This window comes from Asterias rubens, chromosome 1 (assembly GCF_902459465.1).
Source record: "Asterias rubens chromosome 1, eAstRub1.3, whole genome shotgun sequence".
NCBI lineage: Eukaryota > Metazoa > Echinodermata > Asteroidea > Forcipulatida > Asteriidae > Asterias > Asterias rubens.
Window position 1 is genome coordinate 20,651,919 of NC_047062.1, and position 23,468 is coordinate 20,675,386.

A 23,468-nucleotide genomic window follows, 5' to 3' on the forward strand; every position below is an offset into this window, starting at 1 on the left:
TGTTCAGTCGTACTTTTTGAGGGGGAGATTTGGGGTTCCAGGGAAGCGTATTGCTGCCGAGTGGAACCAAATAAAAACAAATTAATTCAAGTCGTTCGAACGGGATTAAGTCACGAACGCTCGAGATAATAGCAATATATTTTTATATGGTTCGAAAATATCTTTGGAACGACTTATTATACTTATAACGTCTGAAAACACGAGATATCTCGTTCGAACGATTTGACGTTCGAACGCTTTAATGACTTTTCGAACGACTTATAGTTTAACGGCCGTATATAATGTGCTTCCATGTTGAGTATAATACAGCAGAAAGCCACAGTGCTTAATTATTGTGGTTTGGGAAGAATTTGACTAAAAACAATCCCTTCTTCCCATCTTTGTTTTTAACTTGTGAATTGTTTTCCTCAATCCGCACTAATTCATCCTCAGGCAATAATTGACCCATGCAACTCTGTGCCCGAGTGATTACACTTCTGCAAATCTACAAGCGAATAATATCACAAGCGTATAAAGCAATAAATATTACTATTATGGACATTTATCTCGGGGATAGGGAATATTAATTTGGTTTTATAGAAATACACCGATGTGTGTTAGCACTGTATACTCGGTGCTTTCCCGAGCTCTGTGAAAACAAATCACAGGCATAATACTCTGGTGTGATTCAAACCCACGACTCCTTATATATTACATTACAGAAATGCTGTGTTTGGTTAAAGTCGAATCGCTTTCCCTTTCTTTTAAAGTGTTTTTATGTGGTTTGACTATTACATCATCGTATCTACAACTTCAACTACCTGGCCTGCTTGTGATGTTCAAAATGGTTGGATGGCGATCATCGCAAACCCTCGGAAAGAACATTATGAGTGCGCATGGATGTACGGATGGGACGCCCCCATCGTCATGCTGTACAGTCTCAATGATGCTCCATTAACGTGGACAGACATCGTTACTGAAATTCCAGGTGTGCTCGTTTAATCCAAAGCAATTCATGTGATGTTCTTAATTAGTGGTTTGCCATGTTAAGGTGCCTATTGTGTCCTTGTGGAGGGAAATACAAAAATACCTGAATACTTGATATCATTATCTCATGTAACATTTCACTATATACTTTTCCCCGGTTCCGAAATTTGAGGTCAAAAGTAGTCCTTAATTGTTTTGTTGCGGTAAGAGGCAGCGCGAATCATTGTGGCACATTATCCATATGCTCATGGCATGGCAAGGTAAAACCCATCACAATTATGCAACGAGTATACATGTGTATAACACTTTGTACCGCTCAGAACACTCAGCTTGGTGAACGGCAATTTTTGCGACCTTGGACATTAAATTGGACGTAAAATTTTGCAACTTCGGAGGGAAAGCTGCTGTGAAATTTTCTGTGAAATTTGACGTCAATATTTACGTTATGTGTGTCCCTCAAGGGCCTATACGCAAAAATCTTTTGCTGAGTAAACATCACACATTTCAATTTCTTTGTTGTTGATATAAAAACAAAGGAGTAAAACAGTATCTCTCAGAGGCACTCTTATCTGCGTTGAAACTGGATAGTCAAATCACTATGCAGACTGTCCCTTGGCATTGTTTCCATCTATTTAGTCAGGGGTGGTCTGGGGGTTGATTCTTCTAACTACAAACCATCGCTATTAATGAGAACTTCTTATCTTATATTATAGTATGAAATGTTATAATTTCATGTAAAGATAGTTGTATAAGTTATGTTTAATTCCATGTGGTAACCTGTTTGTAGTTACTGCGCATAATACATCTCTATCGACTCCTCCTGGTGCTGCTCTTGGAGTGCCGGGTGTCAACACTGAAGTAAACACCGTTAATATCGCCGAAATCGCTGATGGTGATTGTCACACGTGCTTCATATATGGTAAGGTTTACTTTCAAAACGGGTTATTGGGAATCATGAAATGATACTAAATGTTTACCACTTTTCCACTTTTAAAAGTATGCGTTTCAAGTTGACGAAAGTGGTCCTACCTTGATTTTCAACCGCCCTTTTTGTTTTCTCTGACGAACTTTTACATACTTTACAAAACCTCAAATCCAAACACGTTATTCGCACATTATTAAAGAATGACATGCGAGTATTCATTGGCCCCGGTCAGCGCACGTGTTTCCTTCTCAAGCTTTCTCCTGAAGACGAGCAGAGTATACTGTTCGAAACGTCGATACCAAACAGTCAGTTTTCAGAGCTAACACTCCCTCAAAAGAGAATTATTACATGGTTGTACCCGCAAGTTTACTATTATTTATAAATCATAATTTTTTCTTCACAACGTTAAACGGAGAGCACACCTACGTCATTGTTTTGGGGAAAGCTGAATATTTCTTATTTTCCTTCCTCGAGGTTATTTCTCTGCTTATATTTCGTCGATATTCTGAACTAATATCAATTAAAATGTAGGTGGAATCTACATAATTTTAACTGTTGTTTTCTTTGCTGCATTTGCGTCTTGATGTAAATAAACAAACTACTGTATTTAATTGTATTCTGAATAGGATGGCAAACAGATGTGTGGATATCGTTTGAACTTAACGAGCCAGCTGAAGTTGGAATTGTGAAACTCAAAAACTGTCCGGGGTCTGTTACAGGTATAAACCTTCAAAAACATCAAGTATCATTTAGCGAAACTAACAGTTGGGTGATAACTCTTTTAGTCCTTTTAAAACATGGTGGCATAGGAGTGTTCGTCTAATCGCAGAGTGGTCTGTGATTATACAGGCGACTTTGGTAAGCGTAATAGATCTTCAAGTAAATAATATTATGTTTTTAAATTATCAAAAGTAAATGGCAGTCCAAAACCTAAGTTGAAACTTGAAGCATAATTGAATTTGCCTTACTTTGCTAGAATAAAAACCACCGCAAAAGTTTGAAGTCATCTACCGGAAGTAAATAATGTTCTTCTTATAACCTACGAAGGACGTCACAAGAAAAATACTTTCTACATAACTCAAATCTCATTTTGTACCTCTTTGAACTTTGTTATTATTTCTAGGGGAAACATTTGCATCGACCCACGTACTACTCGGGCAATCTGAGGACATATCACAGGCAGAGGAGTGCGGTGTACCGCCCTCAGTCGACATCGACAGTCCATTCTACTATTACACGTGCGCTGAGCCGAGGGTGATGGCGTCTCACGTATTCGTACGCAAACTGACGCAATACGAGGATCAGCTCATCGTCTGCGAGTTGACTGTGTACACCGTGAACGGTAAGTCAAGAAATCGAAGGAGTTTTAAAATGCCATTCAGAGTTTGATTTGAAAAGAGAAACGCAAACTCTAAACAAACGTACAGTGTTGCAGAGCATAAAATAATATCACAGCCAAACTACTCTAAAATGGTCCAATAAAACAATCACCTTTTGCTCATTATTCGTTTCTGGGTTCCACTTTGACAGGAAAACGAGAGGACCTCTAAGCAATCAATAGTTTACTTCCCCTGTTCTAAGTATGTCTACGACACCGAGGATAATAACTAGCTAAATATACCGTAGTAGGTTCCTGAGAGTCAGGTTTTGGATCTTCGATTCCGAACCCTTCTGAAGCTAAGTTGTAAAAAGTGTATATCAATTTCACCTCATCATGGAGGCAAGGGGGGGGGGGGGGGGGGTAATTTACTGGTTAAGCGACTCTGTGGAGTGAGAATTTACTCACTGGTTGAATATGAAGGTGTTGATGAAGACCCTTTTCTTTAATGATCTAGATGACCATTTCTAGATATTCTGTGAATAAAATGCAAACGTACAGCGATGTGTAAAATACTCTGCTGTCCCTAACCAGAATATGCCTACTTAGGATCGTCCGGGGATATATTTTGCGTTAGGCTGGATAGTACGGAATCTCCACATTTAAATAATGAGAATTAACATTATTATTGAAACTGCGTAGCGAACCCAACAATATTGTATGCATGACTGATATTCCCTTTTATTGATTTGTCCTGTTTACGTTATTTCATCACGCTGTATTAATATTTGCCTATTATTCGTTTCCATTCAGACTCTCTGGTCGGGGTAGCTGATACCATGACATTCGAAACATCAAATGAACTTGCAGGCACAGCCTAGTGCAGCCTAGTGATGCGGTCGGGTAGTTATTAATCAATTTATGAATATAACTAATGAATAAAACAAGGCATTGTAAGGCCACTTTTTGGTATACTTCTTGATTGACCAATTCACCTTTCGTATATGTTAAAGTGTCACATTCACCGATATTATTATAAGCTACATAGCATTTAGTAGTAATCAGTTTTTAATATTCGATGAAATACACCAATTACATTTTAGTTATTAATATACAGTATTGTTATTTTATTGTTTTAAATGTTTTCTGGCCCGAAAATCTCATACGGTTTTAAAACAAAATCTCCTCATCTAATATGTTGAGTTCATTGCATAGCTACCCTAATCAAAAGAATTATTTATCTGTAAATATTAAGCTCATTATTCTAGTGTTCTTATTGCAGAATGCTTGACATTTTTACTTTAGTTTTCAAACAATGCGTTGTATAAATAGGAAGTATACAAATTCTTGAAATAGATAACCAATTTTAACCAACGTAATTAATACGGGCATAAAACAGTTTTTAAAAGTTCGTCTGGTAATTGTTTTGGGTTCATCAACAGAACCAATGTCATTTCTTTAAAAAATAACTCGAGATCCCCCCCATGTGGATCTTAAAGGAATATTACAGAATTGTTTTTTTTTTTGCTAACAAAATAGTTGCTGGCAGTGTATAATCACTTTATGTAATCCACCGTACGCCTACATATTAACTGACAAACACGTGGAAGTTTGAGATCGATCGGCCATCTTGATCACGAGAAAACTAGTGAAAAACCGAAAACACTTTTTGCATGACATCGATTTAAAAATTAAAAAAATGAATAAAACGCTGAGCGATATACAGGAGTTTTATTTATTTCTCATCAAATACTAATAACATGATATTACAGAAATAAATATTTCAGGGGAGGTTTTTTACTACCATCTTCATTTGATCATAGTCTATGATCTTAGAAGAGTTTGTTCTTACCAATATTTGTAATATATTCCTTTAACAGAGACCTTTTGAGTACACCTATTGTATTATTACTTTAAGTAGATGGCACTTCTTGTTGACACAAAGATACAGACCTCAAACTGAGGTTGTTTGTCCGGCGTGCCCATGCCTCTGATTCGCAGGCTTCATAGGACTTGTTGGCTCAAGGGTATAAGATCATAAGTTAATTCAATCAAATATTCCGGCGGAAATAATCTAATCAAATTCGAGAGTAATTTTTTTCTTAATCTGCGAAGGGGAAGTATTTCGTGGAAACTTTAGAATCAACAACTGTAAGACTAAGAATCGGAGTGGCAGTATGTAGTCAAGGAAATAATATAATGTATATATAATTAAAGGCACAAGATCGAACCTTGTAACTTTTTCTTTGAATCACGCTTATTAAACATTACTAAATTATTATCATAATCTAATAATAAAACATTGTATCGGCAACGATTTTACCTGTTCAATTTAAAGGAGCATAAGCGGAATGCACAAGTCGTTTTTACTTCTATCAAATTAATTATATCACTGCACATTTCTCGTTGAAACTTAAGTATTGGAAATGCATGTTGTTAAATATAGTTCTCATCTATTAATGTTTATGAGTGTGATAGTAGAACAAGGAGTCATATGACGACTATGTAAACCTTTAGAAGAGCATGTTAGAACTGATATCTTCGCACCTCAACAGATCTTATCGCATTATTCAAGTTCAATCATGTTCTGTTTTTGAGCAGAACAACATAGGTAACCTGAAAACGGAATGGTATTGAGTTACTAACAAAGTGCATGTCCTTACGATTCGGTTTGACTGTTAATCAATATTGCAAACCCCCTCTGGTGAATAAGGCGGTACAACTTATCTGGTGGTTCTTTGACATTTTAAATTATAATGATAAAGATGGTGTCCTGATATCAATTCAAGCCTAGTTGTGTTCCCGATGCTTGGACTTTCCTGTTGTGACATTAACGCAAAGATTATTAGTTTGGATGATGGGGCGTACGAATGGTGAGTTCCTCACAAAAACAACAGCTTAATGTGTATGTTCTTTGTAAATACCTAATACCATCAGTTCAAAATTCTTTATAGACATGACAATTCAGGAACAAACGTGTGGCGAAACAAACCGTATAATGTGGAATTCAAATCCTCAACCTCTCGCCGATCTATACGTTAAGAGTGTTCTGTCAGATTCCAAACAGATAAGGGTCAGTACACTCTAACGCCCCCCCCCCCTTCCCGGGGTCAGAATTGACCCGAATTCCGGACCCCATTCTAGTTCAGTGTGACCAGGAAACTTTTTTTTCTTTTCTTTTTTCTTTTAACTGATTTTTTTACACAGAGTCCGGGTCATTCTAAACTTGGAAATGGGTCAACTCTAACCTTGATCTTGTAAGAATGTTAAGTAAGTACAAGCGATAAGTTGTTTTGACATGAGGTTTACAATTTGATCCGTTTCCTTTTATGTGATTAATAAAATAAATAAAATCAAACGAATGAAGTAACTCGTAACGGTAGTTATTATTTCTGGTGTTTGGAGCGTAAGTATAGGCCCAGTCTAATGTACCTTGCAGGAGTGGCGTAAATTTAACAACGGGACCCGATTAAATGCGAGATTTTGTTTTGAATCCTTCACACGTGAAGAGAATGTTCTTGTTGACCCCTTTGCATACAGTGCGTGCCCTTCCTTCCTTCCTTAAAATGCGAGTCTACCATTTCCACCTTTTTGGAAGTCAAATTCTTTGCGTACATTTTTTACTCAAAAAATGGCGAACAGGACAGGTTTGTGTAAATGCGCCTGTCTGCGTAAAAATGGGTCAAAACACGCAAATCGTTCACGGTCTGTTGCTAACTCGAGTGATTTTTGTTGGTTTTGCATAATTATCTAGAATAAATTAAAAATTAATGTTCCAGCACATTGAGCTTATCGTTGCAATGGCTTCCTTAAGGGACGCATGTACTCTGCAAGGAAATCAAATCTTAGCAATGTTTTTTTGTACACTGATTCTAAGCCATTTATTTTTAGATTAAATTTTCGTTTGATTCTTAGAAAACGAAAGTGCAAACATAATGACCATTAACGTAGCAATGAGTTGAGACGAGAGAATGTTATGGACTGAGGGCCGAGTGGGTGTGTGTGGATACAACGAGGGGAAACAAGAAGACTATTGTGCTATACAAACCTAGAATATCTTTGTATTGGTATATGATGATTCTAGTTGGACAATTGACTCTGCCTCACCCGTCTATTGACATCCATCTTTGAAGGGGAAATTGAATCTGATCTGATAGCAATTCTCCTTTAAGAGGGGGAATGATTATCATAACTATTAAAGGCACCGAACACTTTTGGTAATTGTCAAAGACAAGTATTCTCACTTGGTGTATCCCCCAAAAATATGCATAAAATAACAAATCAGTGAAAAGTTGGACTCAATCGGTCATCGAAGTTTCAAGAAAATAAAGAAAGAAAAAACACCATTGTTGCACAAATTTGTGTGGTTTCAGGTGCCTAAGAAAGGCTTCAGGCCTGAAGTCTTTCTTATAGATTTAGAGAAATTACCTCTTTCTCAAGAGCCGTTTGGCACAATGGTTTGTACCGTCTCTCAGCTCTCCATTGCTCGTACCAAGTCGTTATGCTAATTTTTTTTATTTTAGTAAAATAATACCAAATGTACCTTTAAACACTGCTTTTCTTGAACATAGGAATATTTTTCTCAAATTCAGTATCGACTTGACATCATGCCACGTGGTATAGTATTTGGCCAGGTTTGTGTTTCTATAATAGAAACCGTAATGAATGAATGAAAGTCGATCCTTTGCTATCCATTGCACGGTATCAATGGACCTATTTTAGAAGGTTGGAAGATGATTGTCAGCACGCACGCTGCTCGATAGTAGCTCAAGAATAGAAACTCATTTACTATAAATCTGAGTTGAAATTCGACGAGGACTCAAATTACAAGTAAGAGTCAATCCGACCCGAGTTCCTGGTCATGGCCAGTGACGGTGACCTGGGCACAATTTCATCAAGCTGTTAAGCAGAAACTCTTGCTTTACAAATTTTGTTGCTAAGCAAAAATTGAGATGGGGGACCAGCCACAACAATGCAAACTTAAACGTAATTTTGGCTGGTCACCAGTTCCTGCTAAGCAACACTATTCTGTGCTTAGCAACTGGACCAATGTCATAGAACTGATTAGGCATAAAGTATTCCTTGACTGCCAATCAACAATAACCATGGATACCAGTCACAGATACTACATGTTAAATTATATTTTCGCTGGTAACCTTTTGGTAAGCATTATATTGTTGTGCTTAGCTAATTTGAGACTTAAGCAGCTCTATGAAGTTAGGCCCTGGGTTTTTCAGCAACACATTCGCAACAATGATTTGGTCTAAACAATATTATACTACTGTGTCTGTTTTTATTGCAGGTTATTTTCCCTCTCACGATCCTCGACATGCACTGTTGTTCGTCAAAGTGCGCTCAATTAAACCAATCTAAAAACCCGCTGTTCACATCCAAAGCTACGGACCAATACTGATGTACATTAAAAGTGCGATCATAATCACGTCTAGGAACAAATTATTCGAAACCTTACATGTTTATTGATTTATTATCAAATCAGATAAAAACAGGTCAGGTGGGATGCAACACAACAAATCCACCAGACATCGCGTGTAAACAAGAATGTCTTATGTGGTTGTGGGGTGTTGGGCTTTATCTTTAATACTCGTATACTAATCCTGCCGTAGGATTTTTACTTTCTAATCCGGTGCTTTAAAACAATAACGGACAAACTGTAACTTGCCCTTAAGCAGGACGAGTTTTTATGGGGGATGTTTGTGTGTGTGAACACTGAATAACTCCCCATGTCGGTCAATAAAGCATTACAGGGGAATCGTTGCTTTCTACACCTGCATGTCGAACCACTCAACCACACCTAAAGGCATCTTTTACGTACGGGTGAGAGAAGTCGATCCCAAACAGGTCCTGTGGGGACACACAATCCAATTACACGCAGTAATTTTCTAGGGCCCTGAGAAGGAGACATATCTTTCTAGGTTGGGATGTAATGTGTTTAGTCCTTTTTTTATACAAATTTAATACCATAACTTGGAAGTTGCTTTCAATTACATGGTGACTTTTTTGAGGGGGAGATAGGGAGGGGAGAACAGGTCGCGTTAAGGGTGTGTATTTATCGCTTAAATCACGACTGCACTTTGGTATTTAAGAATCTTTAGTAAGAACCACAGACACTCAGCACACACCTCGTGGAATTCCCTCAATTTCCAGAATTAACATATTCCATGATCGATATAACCTTTTTTTCGCAGAACCTTCTTATTATCGAGTGCCAGTCAGTCAGGCATGCGCAGTGTGCCTCTCGGCGCGTGCGTTTCTTCAGTGTGGACAGCGAAACTATCGTTGGATCGTCGATGATGGAGGGACCTATGGTTGGATTTAGGCAAACAGAGGGAGGGACACGTGGATCTTGTGTACACACGGAAAAAAACACTGTTTGCAAATTAAAACCAGCAGCATTTTAAAGATATGGTGCAGTATTGTTTGAAGGAAAAATGGGACACCATCTGTGAAATGTCACAATGTCCAATTCAGTTTTCGAATTGTTATGGAGTGCTCTTTCTTCGGAAACAATAACACTTTCATTTTCCAAGCAAACAGTTTTTCTTGGTTTTTAACGTGTGGTTTTGTAAAACAGTGTAAGATAATCTTTGCAGATTTTTGTAAACAATGTTATTTCAGCAACTTCTGTGGCTGCCGTGTTGATTTTGTAAATAATAATAACAATAATAATAACAACAATAATAACTTTTTGAAGTATCATAAATTATCACTCAGTATATGAAGTCGAGGTTTGCCAAACTTCAAACATGTTACGAGAACGACAAGTTGCCTGTCAGCATATTACGAATTAGGTCACTGCTGATGCAGCAACCAATCGTCCTCATGCTTCGAATCCTTTCACATTGGCGTATTTTTATAAAGGCTGTGCAGCCATCAGCACAATTTCTATTTCATAAACACTACTTGCCGTAAGCAAAGCAAAAGGCATGTTTACTAGCCGGCAGTATCTGTTAGCAACATGCGGTGCAAATCCATTGCGAACCGGCGTGCACACGCTCTGTAAATCTTCCCATTCGTTTATGAAACACAATTTTTGCTTATACGCGTTTTTCCTGCTCTCAAAATCTCCATAAAAGGAGTAAAATTATCGACACAATTTTGTATATCTCATCTTTTTTATATATTATACATTCCCTAATTGATTGCTCCTACGCTCCTGGAAGTTTACAACAAAATCCCTCGGTAGATCCTCTCGAAATGTGTATTTGATTTTTTTTTTTAGAAAGGGTGGGATCGCACCGTTTTGGGTCTGTTGATGTGGTCAACTTACCTGTCTGGTCAAGTTATCCCCCTTGTCAAGTTAGCAGTCTGATTAAATTATCCGTGGTCAATTTTCCGTCTGGTCAAAACATTTCCGTCTGGTTAAAATTTCCGCTGTTCAAATTATCCGTCTGGTCAAACTATCTGGCCAAGTTATCCCTCTGGTCAAGTTATACCTCTGGTCAAATTATCCGTCTCGTTAAGTCACCGTCTGGTCAAGTCATCCATCTGGTCATTTTAATCCGTTTGGTCAAATTAACGTCTCTTTCGGCGAACAATATTGCTCGTGATGGAACTTTGCGGCTTGCAATACGAAAAATACTTCCGTCGGTTTATTTCCCCAGTGGTTATGTGGGATGGATGCATCCTGTGTGTGATCAGGGGGGTCCCCAACAGGATCGTCCCCAGATTATCCAACCTGCGTCTTGTTTCGTAGTTTTACTGAAAGCGGTTATTATTAGAATCAGGGGCGTCAATCCGTCTTGAAAGGTGGGGGGGGGGGACACATAACATTTACGGCGTGGGGTCCGGGCCCGCTTTAGGGCCCCGTAATTTGTTTAGACCGTAGATGCTCTCTGGTGCAATCTAGTGAATCTGAGGGGTGATGTGTCCCCCCCCCCCTCAGGGGTTGGAATTTAATGCCTATTTCAAGTTATGATGCATCTATTCTTGCTATCATGGTTATTGTACCTAAAAGGCAACTCAATTATAGCTTCGTTATATCCATATTGTTTCTGCATTCTAATGCTCGGACGGCTTTTCATCCCTATCATCACCAGACCTAAGACACATGTTTTATGGGGCAAATCTGTCAGCATGGAACAGAACATCTGTACAATGTGAGCAGCAGTATCGAACCATTTTGGAATGACAGCATCTTCAAGTGCGGACCATGAACCAAGTTTTAGGGGGGTAAACCTGTCGAAGAGTGAGCTCACGAATGCGAAACCTTAACGGCATGGGTCCGGGCCCGCTGAAGGGCCCGGGAAAATTTTGCATTCTAGATGCTCTGTGGTGCAATCTTAGGCACGCCAATAAGAGGCATACAGAACGCAACAAAACATCTGTAAAATGTGAGCAGCAGTTGAACCTTTTGGTTTGTGTGCGGATCTATGAACCAAGTTTTAGGAGGAAATACTGTCTCTTTGTGAGCACGCGAGTGTAAAACCTTTACGGCATGGTTCCGGGCCCGCTTAAGGGCCCGGGAAAATGTTGCATTCTAGATGCTCTGTGGTGCAATCTTGGGCCAATAAGAGGCATACAGAACGGAACAAAACATCTGTAAAATTAATGTGAGCAGCAGTAGAACCTTTTGGGTTGTCAGCATCTATAAGTGCGGATCAATGAACCAAGTTTTAGGGGGAAATACTGTCAAAGAGTGAGCACGTACGAGTGTGAAACCTTTACGGCATGGGTCCGGGGCCGCTCAAGGGCCCGGGACAATTTTGTATTTTTAGATGCTCTGTGGTGCAATCTTTAGGCCATTTAGCGGCCAAATGGCAAACGAAACGGAACAATGAGCTGTGTGAATATTTGTGTTCCAGTGCTCCACAGTTCCACAGTGCAAAACACCATTTTCATGATAAAGGTGGTCAAACAACCACGGGAACATTATTTGTTATACTGTGTCCCCCACCCTTCGAAAATGGGGTGGGGTGGGGTGGTGGTACACGCCCCTCCCCAAGGGGGAGGTGCAAATCTGTCAACGATGGAGCATGCGTGTGAGAAGCCTTTACCGCTCGGGGTGCGGGCCCGATTAAGGGCCCGGGAAAATTTTGCATTTTAGATGCTCTGTGATGCAATCTAGGGCCAATTTGAGGGGGGATATTGTGTCATCATTTGCCCACAGGATTAATGCCCACATAGGGACACAGGGTTTCGTCTTACACAGTGCAAAACTTGGGCTTCATGATAAAGGTGGTCAAAAAGGTGGGGGGGTGGGACATTTGATATTGTGTCCCCCACCCTCCAAAAGGTGGGGGGACATGTCCCCCTGCCCCCCCCCTTGATTGACGCCCATTAGAATAAAACAAAACAATGACACAACTTCTCGAAAGAAAGAACAGGGCTCACAACATCACCGGTTCTCTATTATACAACAGGCTTCTTCCTCTTTGACATCTAATGTTATTTACATTAGCCCGATACATATCAAAATTCAACTGAGTGAGGCTCATTTAGGAACAGGAATCTGTGCGTTTCTGTTCTCGGTAACCCAAGCCTCCCGTCAAAAACAGGCAACACTCCACGGAGTGTATTCTTCCCACGTACACATGCTCCATTATTATAAGGTGCATTGCTTTATAACGGCCATTTTTACAAAATGTTCTATAACAGACCCTCTATATTGAAGATTATAGTGGACACTGCTGGTGGTTGTCAAAGACCAGTCTATCTCAACATAGGCATAAAGTAACAAACATGTGAAAATTTGTCACACGAAGTATGTGCTTTCAGATGCTTGATTTCGAGACCTCCAATTCTAAATCTGAGGTCTCGAACTCAAATTCGTGGAAGATTACTTCATTCTCGAAAACTACGTTACTTCAGAGGGAGCCGTTTCTCACAATGTTTTATACTATCAACAGCTCCCCATTACTCAGAACCAAGTAAGATTTTATGCTAATTAAGTTATTTGAGTGCTACCTTTAATGTTCGACAAACCCTGTCGCACACACTGACCCGGGTCGAACATGATTATAGTTGCGTTATAGTTCAGTGCTTTCAATGCCACACACTTACACGGTGTTTACTACTGTTTATGAGGGTGTCCATTTGCCTTTTCGAGGTATATGGTGCTCACTATAGGATTGCACTGTTTGGTTTGGGTGTACATGTATACAGACAAATATTTACCCAAACCTTCCGCCATATCTCAAAAAGAGGTATTTCAAGGGACGTGAATAACAAGCAAACACATGCTTTTTTTTGACGTTGAACAACAATGACAGTTCCGATATTCTGAATTAATTCTCACACAGTCATGGTTATAGGGTGCCCATTTCGAGGTACATGTATATGGTTTACAGGCCTAAACTATGTTTGATAAAATTTCAATGGGTAAACACTGCACGCGTTTTAATTGCAAAAATGTGAATCAGTATCACATATGTATTCAGTTGGATGAATGTTGCTCATTTGCATAATTACCGTATGATTGACGATACTCTTCAATTCTGGTATTTATGGTTTAGTATTGACTTCATGCGCCATCGAAAAGGTGCTGGTGGGGGTGTGGGTGTGTTCTGCATATTGAAATGATTATTTTATAACCCCACAAATACAAGCATGGCAAGAAATAGGACTGTCAGTGAAATGAAACCCAACTTCAGCATACACACACAGTTATGATGCATGGAACAGTTTTTTTCTTCTGAATTGCATGTAATATAGTATTTCAGGAAGAATCCTTATAAATGTCCGTGCTAAAGTGTGCAATCGTCCCCTCCTGGTGTGTGTACATTTTGTTTCCAATAATTCTGGTTCTAGGTAAAGGAACACGTTGCCTTGTATTGGTCGACTTGGTATTTGAAAAGCGTTTGTAACCAATTGTTATAAAATGCATATGGGTAGAAAGATGTTGTAAAAGTAGAATACAATTTGATCCACACAAACATGCCTCGAAATTGCACGGTTTTCCTTTTACGTCGTCGACTGACACGGTCGGCCATTTATGGGAGTCAGAATTTTGACTCCCATAAATGGCCGACCGTGTTAGTTCATACAGTAAAAAAAGTAAAACGCGGTTACAAACGCTTTTTAAAGACCAACTCGTCCGATCCAAGGCAACGTGTTCCTTTAAGGGTTCAACTATCAGAGTTGTGAAGATTCTTGTACATCTTCAGGAGGAGTACAATTTGTCTTCTTCTCCTTCTTCTTAAGGTCAAAGTATTAAAGATGTTCATCGTTCGTAAATCACCTCCCTCGTAGATTTAATTCACCCAACTAAACGAACCCAAATCAAAAAGTGCTTGAAGGTTTTTGATTTTATGAGCTACTGGACACAGCTAGCTTGATGCTTGATATCATCTCCGCGCTACATACCCTCAAGCATTTTGGAGTATTTTCCTCACATAAAAAGAAGAAGATTACAAGCTGGCGACTATTTTAGGAAGTCCCAGTGCTGGTTAGACGCAATCAACAGCCAAAGGCTTTCTTGTGAGTTTGAGAGAAAAAAAAGGAAAAAGAGCCCATACGTTAGCCAGATACCATGCTGTATAATAAGTCTCCATCATGAAATCTATGTACAGCCATTGATCCCCTCGTATATCGCTGATGCCCCGTTCACCATGGGGCTCGAGGGGTGAGGGACCGGGATAACAAATTCCCCGGCGAGTGTATCATTGACTATGGGTCTCTTGTATCGCAAACCGGAGCCCCGGTAAACAGGTCTCAGTTTCGTCCAATGTTGACACTGCTTTGCCGCAGCTATATATGCCATATTGACAAGGGTTTAAACTGGCAACGAATTCAAGCTCATGTGTAAGGTTTCAGTTTGGAATCCCCCGACTGCAGAATGCATACATTTCCCGAGTGGTTCTCTGCGCCATTGGCATAAAAAGATTCAAGAAAGGTTCTGCCAGTTTTTCTTTTTAGTGATTATGTTTTGGATTTTTAAGTCATTGAAAATATATGACAGACCATATATCGACCAGACAAGGTTTAAAACTCGAACAACATGCCACCGTGAAAATTGTTGAGTCTTTTTTTTAATGATTATGTCTGGGGGTTTAAAATCATAGAACATATCTGTTCAGCACATGAATGGTCACATCAAATTCAGAGCTTTTTAAAAACATACACCAGAAAAGTTTCGAACTTGACTCAAACAACATCACAACGTAAACAAAATTGTGAGTCTGTGGAAAAAAAATACTAAGAATATGGTGGTTGAAAAAAAAACCGCTATGGCGGTTTAAAAACAAACCGCGTATAACTTGTATCAATTAAATATGGAATGTTGTTATGAAACAATTTTCGATCTGTATACTCAAGTGGCTTTGGGAGAAGCAAATGTTATAGTACAGCAATTGTTCATGAATAATTCTGCACGGCGTACCACCAGGGACTTGGTCCACCGTGCGTGTAACGATCGGAAATACTGAGAAGTTGAAATCCAGTTTATTCGGTAAATTGCTACGCTATACTTAACGTGATTTAATGTCAAACTATTGTTGCTTTTGTAAACTTTGTTATTTATGTGAAAGGCACCGGATACCTTTGGTAATCTTGTGAAAGTTCAGTTTTCCGGGGTATCCTAACATAATATGCACAAAATTAGAAATCTGTGTGAAAGTTTGGCTTCAATTGGTCATCGAAGTTGCATCATAATGAAAGAACACCCTCGTTGCACTACTTTGAATGCAGAGGCCTAGTAAGCATTCCGGGCCTGCATGAAAAATTGTAATTATTTGAGTGAGATATTACCTCTCTCTCAAAATTACACGTTACTTCAGAGGGAGCCGTTTCTCTCAACGTTTCTACTATCAACAGCTCTCCATTGCTTGCTGTTATGCGCTGTTATGCTAACAATTATTTTGAGTCATTATCAATATTGTACAGTGCCTTTAATAGTTATGAGTCTATTGACTTTACGACCCTGGGGTGAGGGTCGGGGAACGATGTTACTTTTCTTTAGCATCAATTACTTCACACAGTCAACACAGTATACAGTCAACTCCCGTTATAAACAAAGTCGTTGCCAAACGCACTGTTTTATGAGGAGCTAGAGGGCAGGAAAACGGAGAAAATTCCATAGAAAAGCAGAAACAAGATTGGGGACTTCAGAATGTATTCTTCATAAGCAGAACCTCTCTCTGTAACATGTTCTGTATATAACGAGAGTAGACCTATTGAATGACACAATTTATAGTTCAAGTCTGCTCTGCATGTTCGTGAGTTTATCCAATACGTATAAATGTTTTCAATGTAAACAACTTTATGTTCAGGGGTACGAGAGAGAGAGAGATCCATTATCTATGACTGAAACTGGAAAATTTGCTTTGTCAAAACAAGACTGTTTGGCTAACAAAGGTCAATTTGTTATAAACTGTGCTTTCTTCCCATAATGCATGTTTTGTTTAAATGTTTTGATGTGGGGTTTTTTAGCTATAAGAAATGACACAATTTACGGTATTTTCATTAAAATATCTGAAACCCTAACAGGGACAGAGCTTATTTTGTTTTAAATAAAATTTAGGTAGCAGTTAATAAGCAGAACAGTTCTTTTCAGAACTGAGAAGTCTCCCGAATTCCGTACAAAATTCCGCGGCATAATCACACAGAGCATAGACAATTCAAAACTCTGCTCAAATCCCATCTGTTCTCTATCGCCTACTGTTCAGATTAATCCTTCTGTTTGCTTATTGTAAGTGTATTTATTGTTATAATTGGTTGTTAATCGCATTGGTATTTCTCTCAGTTATGAAATGCGCTCTACAAGAATTGGCTATTATTATTATTATTATTATTATTATTATTATTAATATTTATCTAGCAAGACAAGTTCTCAAAAGAGAATGACCTACCCAGCAAGTTAACATTTTTTTTTTACAACACAATATTATTTACCGTGAACGAAAACTCATCATATAATATTCAACAATTTAGTTCAGTCTCCCAGACTCAATAAGAAAGGTATAGCGCATTGGGACTCCGTGTGTAATGCGCTTTAAAAGAACGGTTTTATTATTATTAAGGGTAACATCAGAAACTGTGAAAGAGAAAACAGAAATTTCTGCGTGGAAATGCAAAGGGAGGAAAACACAATATTTTGACACGAATGGCTCTCTTTTCAAGCGATAAAAAAACCCACCCACATTTCACGCAAAACAGACGCTGGTACATTTTCTCATAATTGGAGTGGGAATATTTCTTTCTGAGCCGTAGCATAACAAAAATCTCCTTAGGGGGAGAGGGTGGCTGACGTTACAGCTCGTCTAACCTTGTCAAAATAAAGAACAAATTCCCTCCAAAGAAAATTGCAATTTTCCATATGTTGTTGTCTTGGAGGAAGGGGACACAGATGAAGAAAAGAGAGTGCTTGCTATTTATAGTCATATCCCGTTGTAATATTTAAGGGGGAGAGTAGAAGGTTTGATACTGTAGTAGAGTTAGTGAGGTGTACTCAACATGCGAGATTGTAAGAAGAAACTCCATATTTAGTCGTCCAGGCTGGGTTTATAAAAGGCATACCATTGAGTGTTCATTTTACCACTTGGTTACGTCAACGTTTATTTCAATGCTACTTTACATCACCAAGCATGATACACAACTTTAGATACTGAAATCAGATTGAAAGTAGACCTATATCAATATTTAAAAAAAAAATATGATATTAATCTCACTGTGTTCCAACGTTTCGGCTTGATGGATATTGAAACTCGGGGAGACTACAATCTCAAATGTATTTCTACTTTTCTAAAATGAGGTTCGCAAACATCGGATCACATGAACACAAAAACCACTTTCGCCTGATGGTGGCTAAAATGCACTACAATACACGTTATATTGTTTCTTGCACATTCAAATCAAAGATGAAAGCTTCGATGTAAATTCAACAGGCAAATATTGTATCACCTCTGTGTTTCCTATACAGCAAAATAACTCAAACACGTCGATTAACCGTGGGTTGGTTAAAATCATGTCAGGCTTTCGAAACATGTCATTGCTTTATGTAGGAGACTTAATTCCCTTTCCGACAATAAACCCCCATAAAACACACACCCCATAAAAAAAAAACATGAACACCATTTTAAAATGTCACCCAGTTCAGCGGGAGCGTTTTGGACAACTCAACGTTTCGACCAGTATGCTCTGGGTCGCCTTCAGGAGGGTTAACATCTATTAAAAAGGCAAAACAAATCTGCCCAAAGGAAGATATTCGATGTACAGACATTAAACTTGAGACCTTTATTCTGAGAAAAAAATGCATGGCAAAATGTCACACGACGAAGTGAAACAACTGGCAGTGTTTAAAAGTCGCATGCTAAGCAATTGTCTTTTAGAACACCTGAACAGATCAAGTGAGTTCGCAATTTTAACATGTGTTGGAACCCGGTTCCAGAGTTCGGAAGCTGTAATATGCGAATTGTATCAGGCTGTATGTAAACTGTTGTGGAGTGGGGACAACGTTTGAGAGTGAGCAGTGGGCTCCTTGGTGATCACGTAGATAGTTTGACGCTAGCTCGTTGAGAGCCAGACTTAATGATCAGTAAGGCTTCAGAGTCATTTTCTCAACGACACATTTCAATACCAACCATCTACTCTGTCAGACAGAACGTTATTTACAACGCTCAGCTCATTTGTAAACCTTAAATTATTTCAATGACTTTTGAGCCTTTCCGAAATCACGACTTGGGCCCCGGGGTACAGGCTCCGCCAATATTTTCAGTGTAACCGCCTGAGCCCAATCAAAAGACGTGGTTTCGCAAAGGGTCTCTGTTTATACCTGCGAGGAACTTAACAACCCGTCACCATGACTATTTCCATAGTGACCATACACATATTACGTCACTGCATGGACAGCGGATCGATACCTATTGTACAATCCTAACAGCTTCATTGTGTACAGGCAATCGTCACTCAATACTGCCCATAGAATGAGTCCCCACCAACCTGGAGTTTTTCTCGTTCTCAGAAATTGCACAATTCCGTTTTTGCGCGGTCAAAGCCCTCCCCCACCCCAATCCTTAAAGGCCGTACACATATTGTAGTTGTCACCTTGTTGCACAATCTTGTGTGCTTTTCAGGACTAAGGTATTTTATTATTTGAGTGAGAAAAAGTTACCTCTTTCTCAAAAACTACGTTACTTCAGAGGAAGCCGTTTATCACAACAGCTGACCGTTACTCGTAGTAAGTTTTATGCTAACAATTATTGTGAGTAATTACCAATAGTGTCCAGTGTCTTCAAACGTGTAACGTAGAGCTGTTGATAGAATACACAATTGTGTGAAAAAGCTCCCTCAACGTAGTTTGAGAAAGAGGTAATTGCTCATTCAAATGTTAAAATATTTCCAAGTCTGAAGCCCTTTTTCGGCATCTAAGGGCACACACATTGTGCACCAATGGTGTTTTTTCTTTGATTATTCTCTCGCAACTTCGATGACCAATTGAGTCAAAATTTTCACAGACTTGTTATTTGATGCATATGTTGGGATACACCAAGTGAGAATACTGGTCTTTTGTCAATTACCAAAGGTGTCCAGCGCCTTTAAGAAGGGTGCACACGGACGATTCGGTCGATAATTCAGAAGTCACTTGTTGAATTCAACAAGGCCTTGTATGGAATGGTTTCCATAGCTTGGTGAGCTATGACGGAGATCGGTTTTGTGAATAAAATTAATAACCCACCCCTTCTGGTCGTTTCCATTATCCACCCATGGTCCTCCATCCCCTCTATTGTGCTGTTGCTACGGTGTGCTTAGAAACAAATCAAAACATCCCGGCAAGAGTGAACAGGTTATCATAGAAGATGGTACATCATTCAATTTGCCATATAATAGTAGGTCTACACTGTGGCGTACTGGGCATTTCTGCACTTTTTTTTTTGTTACTGTTGTTTTCTATTATTTTGCACGTTGAAATGAGAAAAAAGAAAAAAAGAAAACAAATAGACAGGTATACACAATGTATGTACATAAATTTTACGTAGAAAATTGGAAGATCAAAGTGCTCATAGCAAATACATTAGGAATAACAATACATGTAGTGTACATGTACATGTATACCAATGGGTTTCAAAACTAAAACCATTCCAATTTATCAACTAAAAGGCGAACACTAGTAAATAATATCAAACACAACCACGTTTAGCCTAATCTATTACGTATTGATTTCGGTGCCCCCCCTCCCCCCTCCCCCCACCACACATTACACAGATGTGTATTAGCACTGTATGTACACTGCATTTTTCGTAGGTATACTTTCCCGAACTCTGCGAAATATTCGTTATTATCAATGCGAACTTTCATCTATTAAATAATAATTATAATCTATCACAGTCTGGTATTTTTTTTTTTAACATGGTTTACGCACCTCCATGGTTTACGGTAGCAGCTATACATGTACAGTACAAGGGACGTGCTGTATCCTGTTTACGCACTGCATAACCTTTGCCTCGCAGACTCAGACACCTTTTGTTAATTTGTCCATGTGCAGCCATCATTAATGAGCTTTTTAACAAGCAGCATCACTTTCACGGTGAATGGTACTTAGCTACAATTTGACACCCTGATAATAATTGCTAGCTTCGCGAGTTCATTTCAGTTAATACTTATTGTTGCTTTCATTATTATCAGTTTGCAACTACGCTATAGTTTTACCTTCAGGTGACACCTTACCTATGCTCATTTTCAAAGAGCTGCTAAGCATTTGGTAAAAACAGGATTACCAACCAAATGTTCATGTGATTTTCAGGATAAGCAAACAACATGCGCTGGATACCAGCAACAAGCAGTATGCAACAAATGGCAATTTGGTTGATAATCCTGTTTTTATCAAGGGAGAAATTTCATGCTAAACAAATTATTGTGCTTAGCAGCTAAAATTGGGCCTTGATGTACGTGCAGACCCAAGCACAGACCCGGTTGGGATATGCTAGTGCAAATATCATACACTTGGTCTATCTCAACATATGCATACAATAACAAATCTGTGAAAACTTTGGCTCAATTAGTAATCGAATTTGCAAAAGAATAATGAAAGACCCCCCTGTTGTGGGCTTTTAGATTAATTTGATTCAAAAAATTATCTCTTTCTCAAAAACTACGTTGCTTCAGAGGGAGCCATTTCTCACAATGTTTTATACCATCACGGTTCTTCATTTTTATGCTAACAATTATTTTGGAGTTATCACATCGATAGGCCTACGTGCAGGAAAGAGCACCAAGCACAAACCCAGTTGTGATTTGCTCGCTCAGAGAACATACACGTGGGTTAATGGGACAGAGCAGATTTCGCTTTAATTAACGCGTACACTGCGTTCTCCTTAACCAATATGATGTATGCAACCGATATGAAATATTTCTCGTGTTTGTGAAGAAATATCAATTCGGAAGAAAATAGCAATAAAAGAAAACCCAACGTAAACAACCTTCCCCAGCGAATTAATACATGGAGATGGGTATTCGTTACAATTTCTTTCTCCCAACGTGACACGTGAAAGCGCGAGATAACAGTGCCTCGCTCATTTCATTTGCAGCTACTCCTTCATTTTCTCTGGTAAAATATTGTGGGAAAATACCTTTAGGAAATCTTCAGTAATATGAAGTCGCACGTCAGACCGCCTTTCATTTGATCATGCAGTGGCTTTGTTGACATACATGTACATGTAGTTTCCTAGGAAGATATGACTTGGGAGTGAGAGTGAGCCTATTAAAGACAGACATTGAAATACTCCGAACACATGACGTCATACCTGTCATGGACACTGTGAAAATGCGATATTTACTGTTCAGTTTGCGCAAGAGCAACATAACATCAAATTAATGTTTTTTGCTATAACCTATATTTGGCTCGGGCCAACACATTAGTTCTAGAAACCTAATTTCTGTGCGTTTAGTCCGTCAACTACTGCGTTGCTTTTTATTTTTGGGGCGAAACTGTTTCCCGTTTACTCACTGCAGCACACACGCCTTCTAGAATTTGTAAGTGGTTATTGCAGCAAATAACGATAGTCTAGTCACAAAAATAGGGTACACTCTGTTCAAATAACAAGGTAGAAACAACTATTGTAGTGGCCTGCAGGGGATGCTTATTTTACACACTAAAAAATCTCAACCTCCCCTTTAATATTCAAATCAGAGGAGGCTGTCACTGGCATAAAGAGGCTCGCGGACGGTAGCCCATAACCAGTTCCAAGCACTTGACATTGCAGAACCTGTTCACTCAAAAAATGAAAATATATACTTTCTCCGGAGATTGTCGAGTTTCTCCTTAGGGCACTCGGCCGTCATTCATGAGCACTACTCGGTGCCAGTCTGGCTCCGGCCAACGTCCTCTATATACATGTATATTCCACCTCATTCACAACGGTGTTTTTTTAATTTTATTTGGGTTTTCCCTCTGATCACTGCCAAGGGCATCTACCTGACGATTTCAGGAATCCAATCTGGGTAGATAAACACTAGATGGGCATTCGGGTGATTGGACACAATCCAGTTAGCGAAATCCCCTGACTAATTTAAATGATAAACTCCGATAGTGCCATACTAGAATCGCGGTGGATATGGCTTCAAGTTTAAAGATACGCCACTCGACTATCAATTTCTCCGTTTGTTAACTTACTTCGCTCCCGACACGCAAGAAACATCTTATATGATTTAACATAAACACCAGTTGCATGAACATAAGTTGATCCACACTCATATTTTTTAAAATAGATCATTGTTTTATTACAAGTGCCCAAAATATTTACATGATACAAAGGTACGATACACAACACCAATGCACAGCTATAATAGCAAAGAGCTTTAGTATAAAACATGAACGGTAAAAACCTATGATAAACATATTGATTGGGTTGGATATCTCATTATACATTTTTTTTAGATGTGGATCCACCATGTTTTTTGAAAACAGGAAGAAGCACAGAAGCCCCATCTCCGGTGTCATTCAGAACAAATCAAAATGTGCTTATCATATTAATACAAATAATAAAACCCATACAAACGGGGGAAATAGTTTAAAAAGATACATTGTTTGAAGATGATTGTAGGTGCATCCAAAAACCTAATCAGAATTGAATACATAAAAAACAAGTCAGCTTGTTCGATGACAGAACTCAAACCTACAGTTTTTAATTGTTAAAAAAATGATCCTTGCCTTCATTGAATAGCTTAAAAGTTGTGCGCTAGAAATAAAACTCTGTACAATTTGTAAGGGAAAACTGAATGATCGTTTGTACAGTAAATTGGATACACATTTTAAGATAAGAACATAAGACGATAAGTGTTGGCATCTCCTTCACACCCGGCTGTTTC

At 38.8% G+C, this 23,468-nt stretch overlaps 1 protein-coding gene across 1 annotated transcript in view; it reads left to right on the forward strand.

Moving 5' to 3' along the window:
• Positions 1-6,571, forward strand: part of LOC117299405 — a 15,764-nt gene extending 9,193 nt beyond the window's left edge. The window contains exons 7-11 of the mRNA XM_033782948.1: positions 750-967; positions 1,754-1,885; positions 2,518-2,610; positions 3,015-3,233; positions 4,023-6,571. Coding sequence (XP_033638839.1) covers positions 750-967; positions 1,754-1,885; positions 2,518-2,610; positions 3,015-3,233; positions 4,023-4,090 — 730 coding nt within the window. The 3' untranslated portion in view covers positions 4,091-6,571. The remainder of the gene's footprint in view (positions 1-749; positions 968-1,753; positions 1,886-2,517; positions 2,611-3,014; positions 3,234-4,022) is intronic.
• The last annotated feature ends 16,897 nt before the right edge of the window (positions 6,572-23,468 follow it).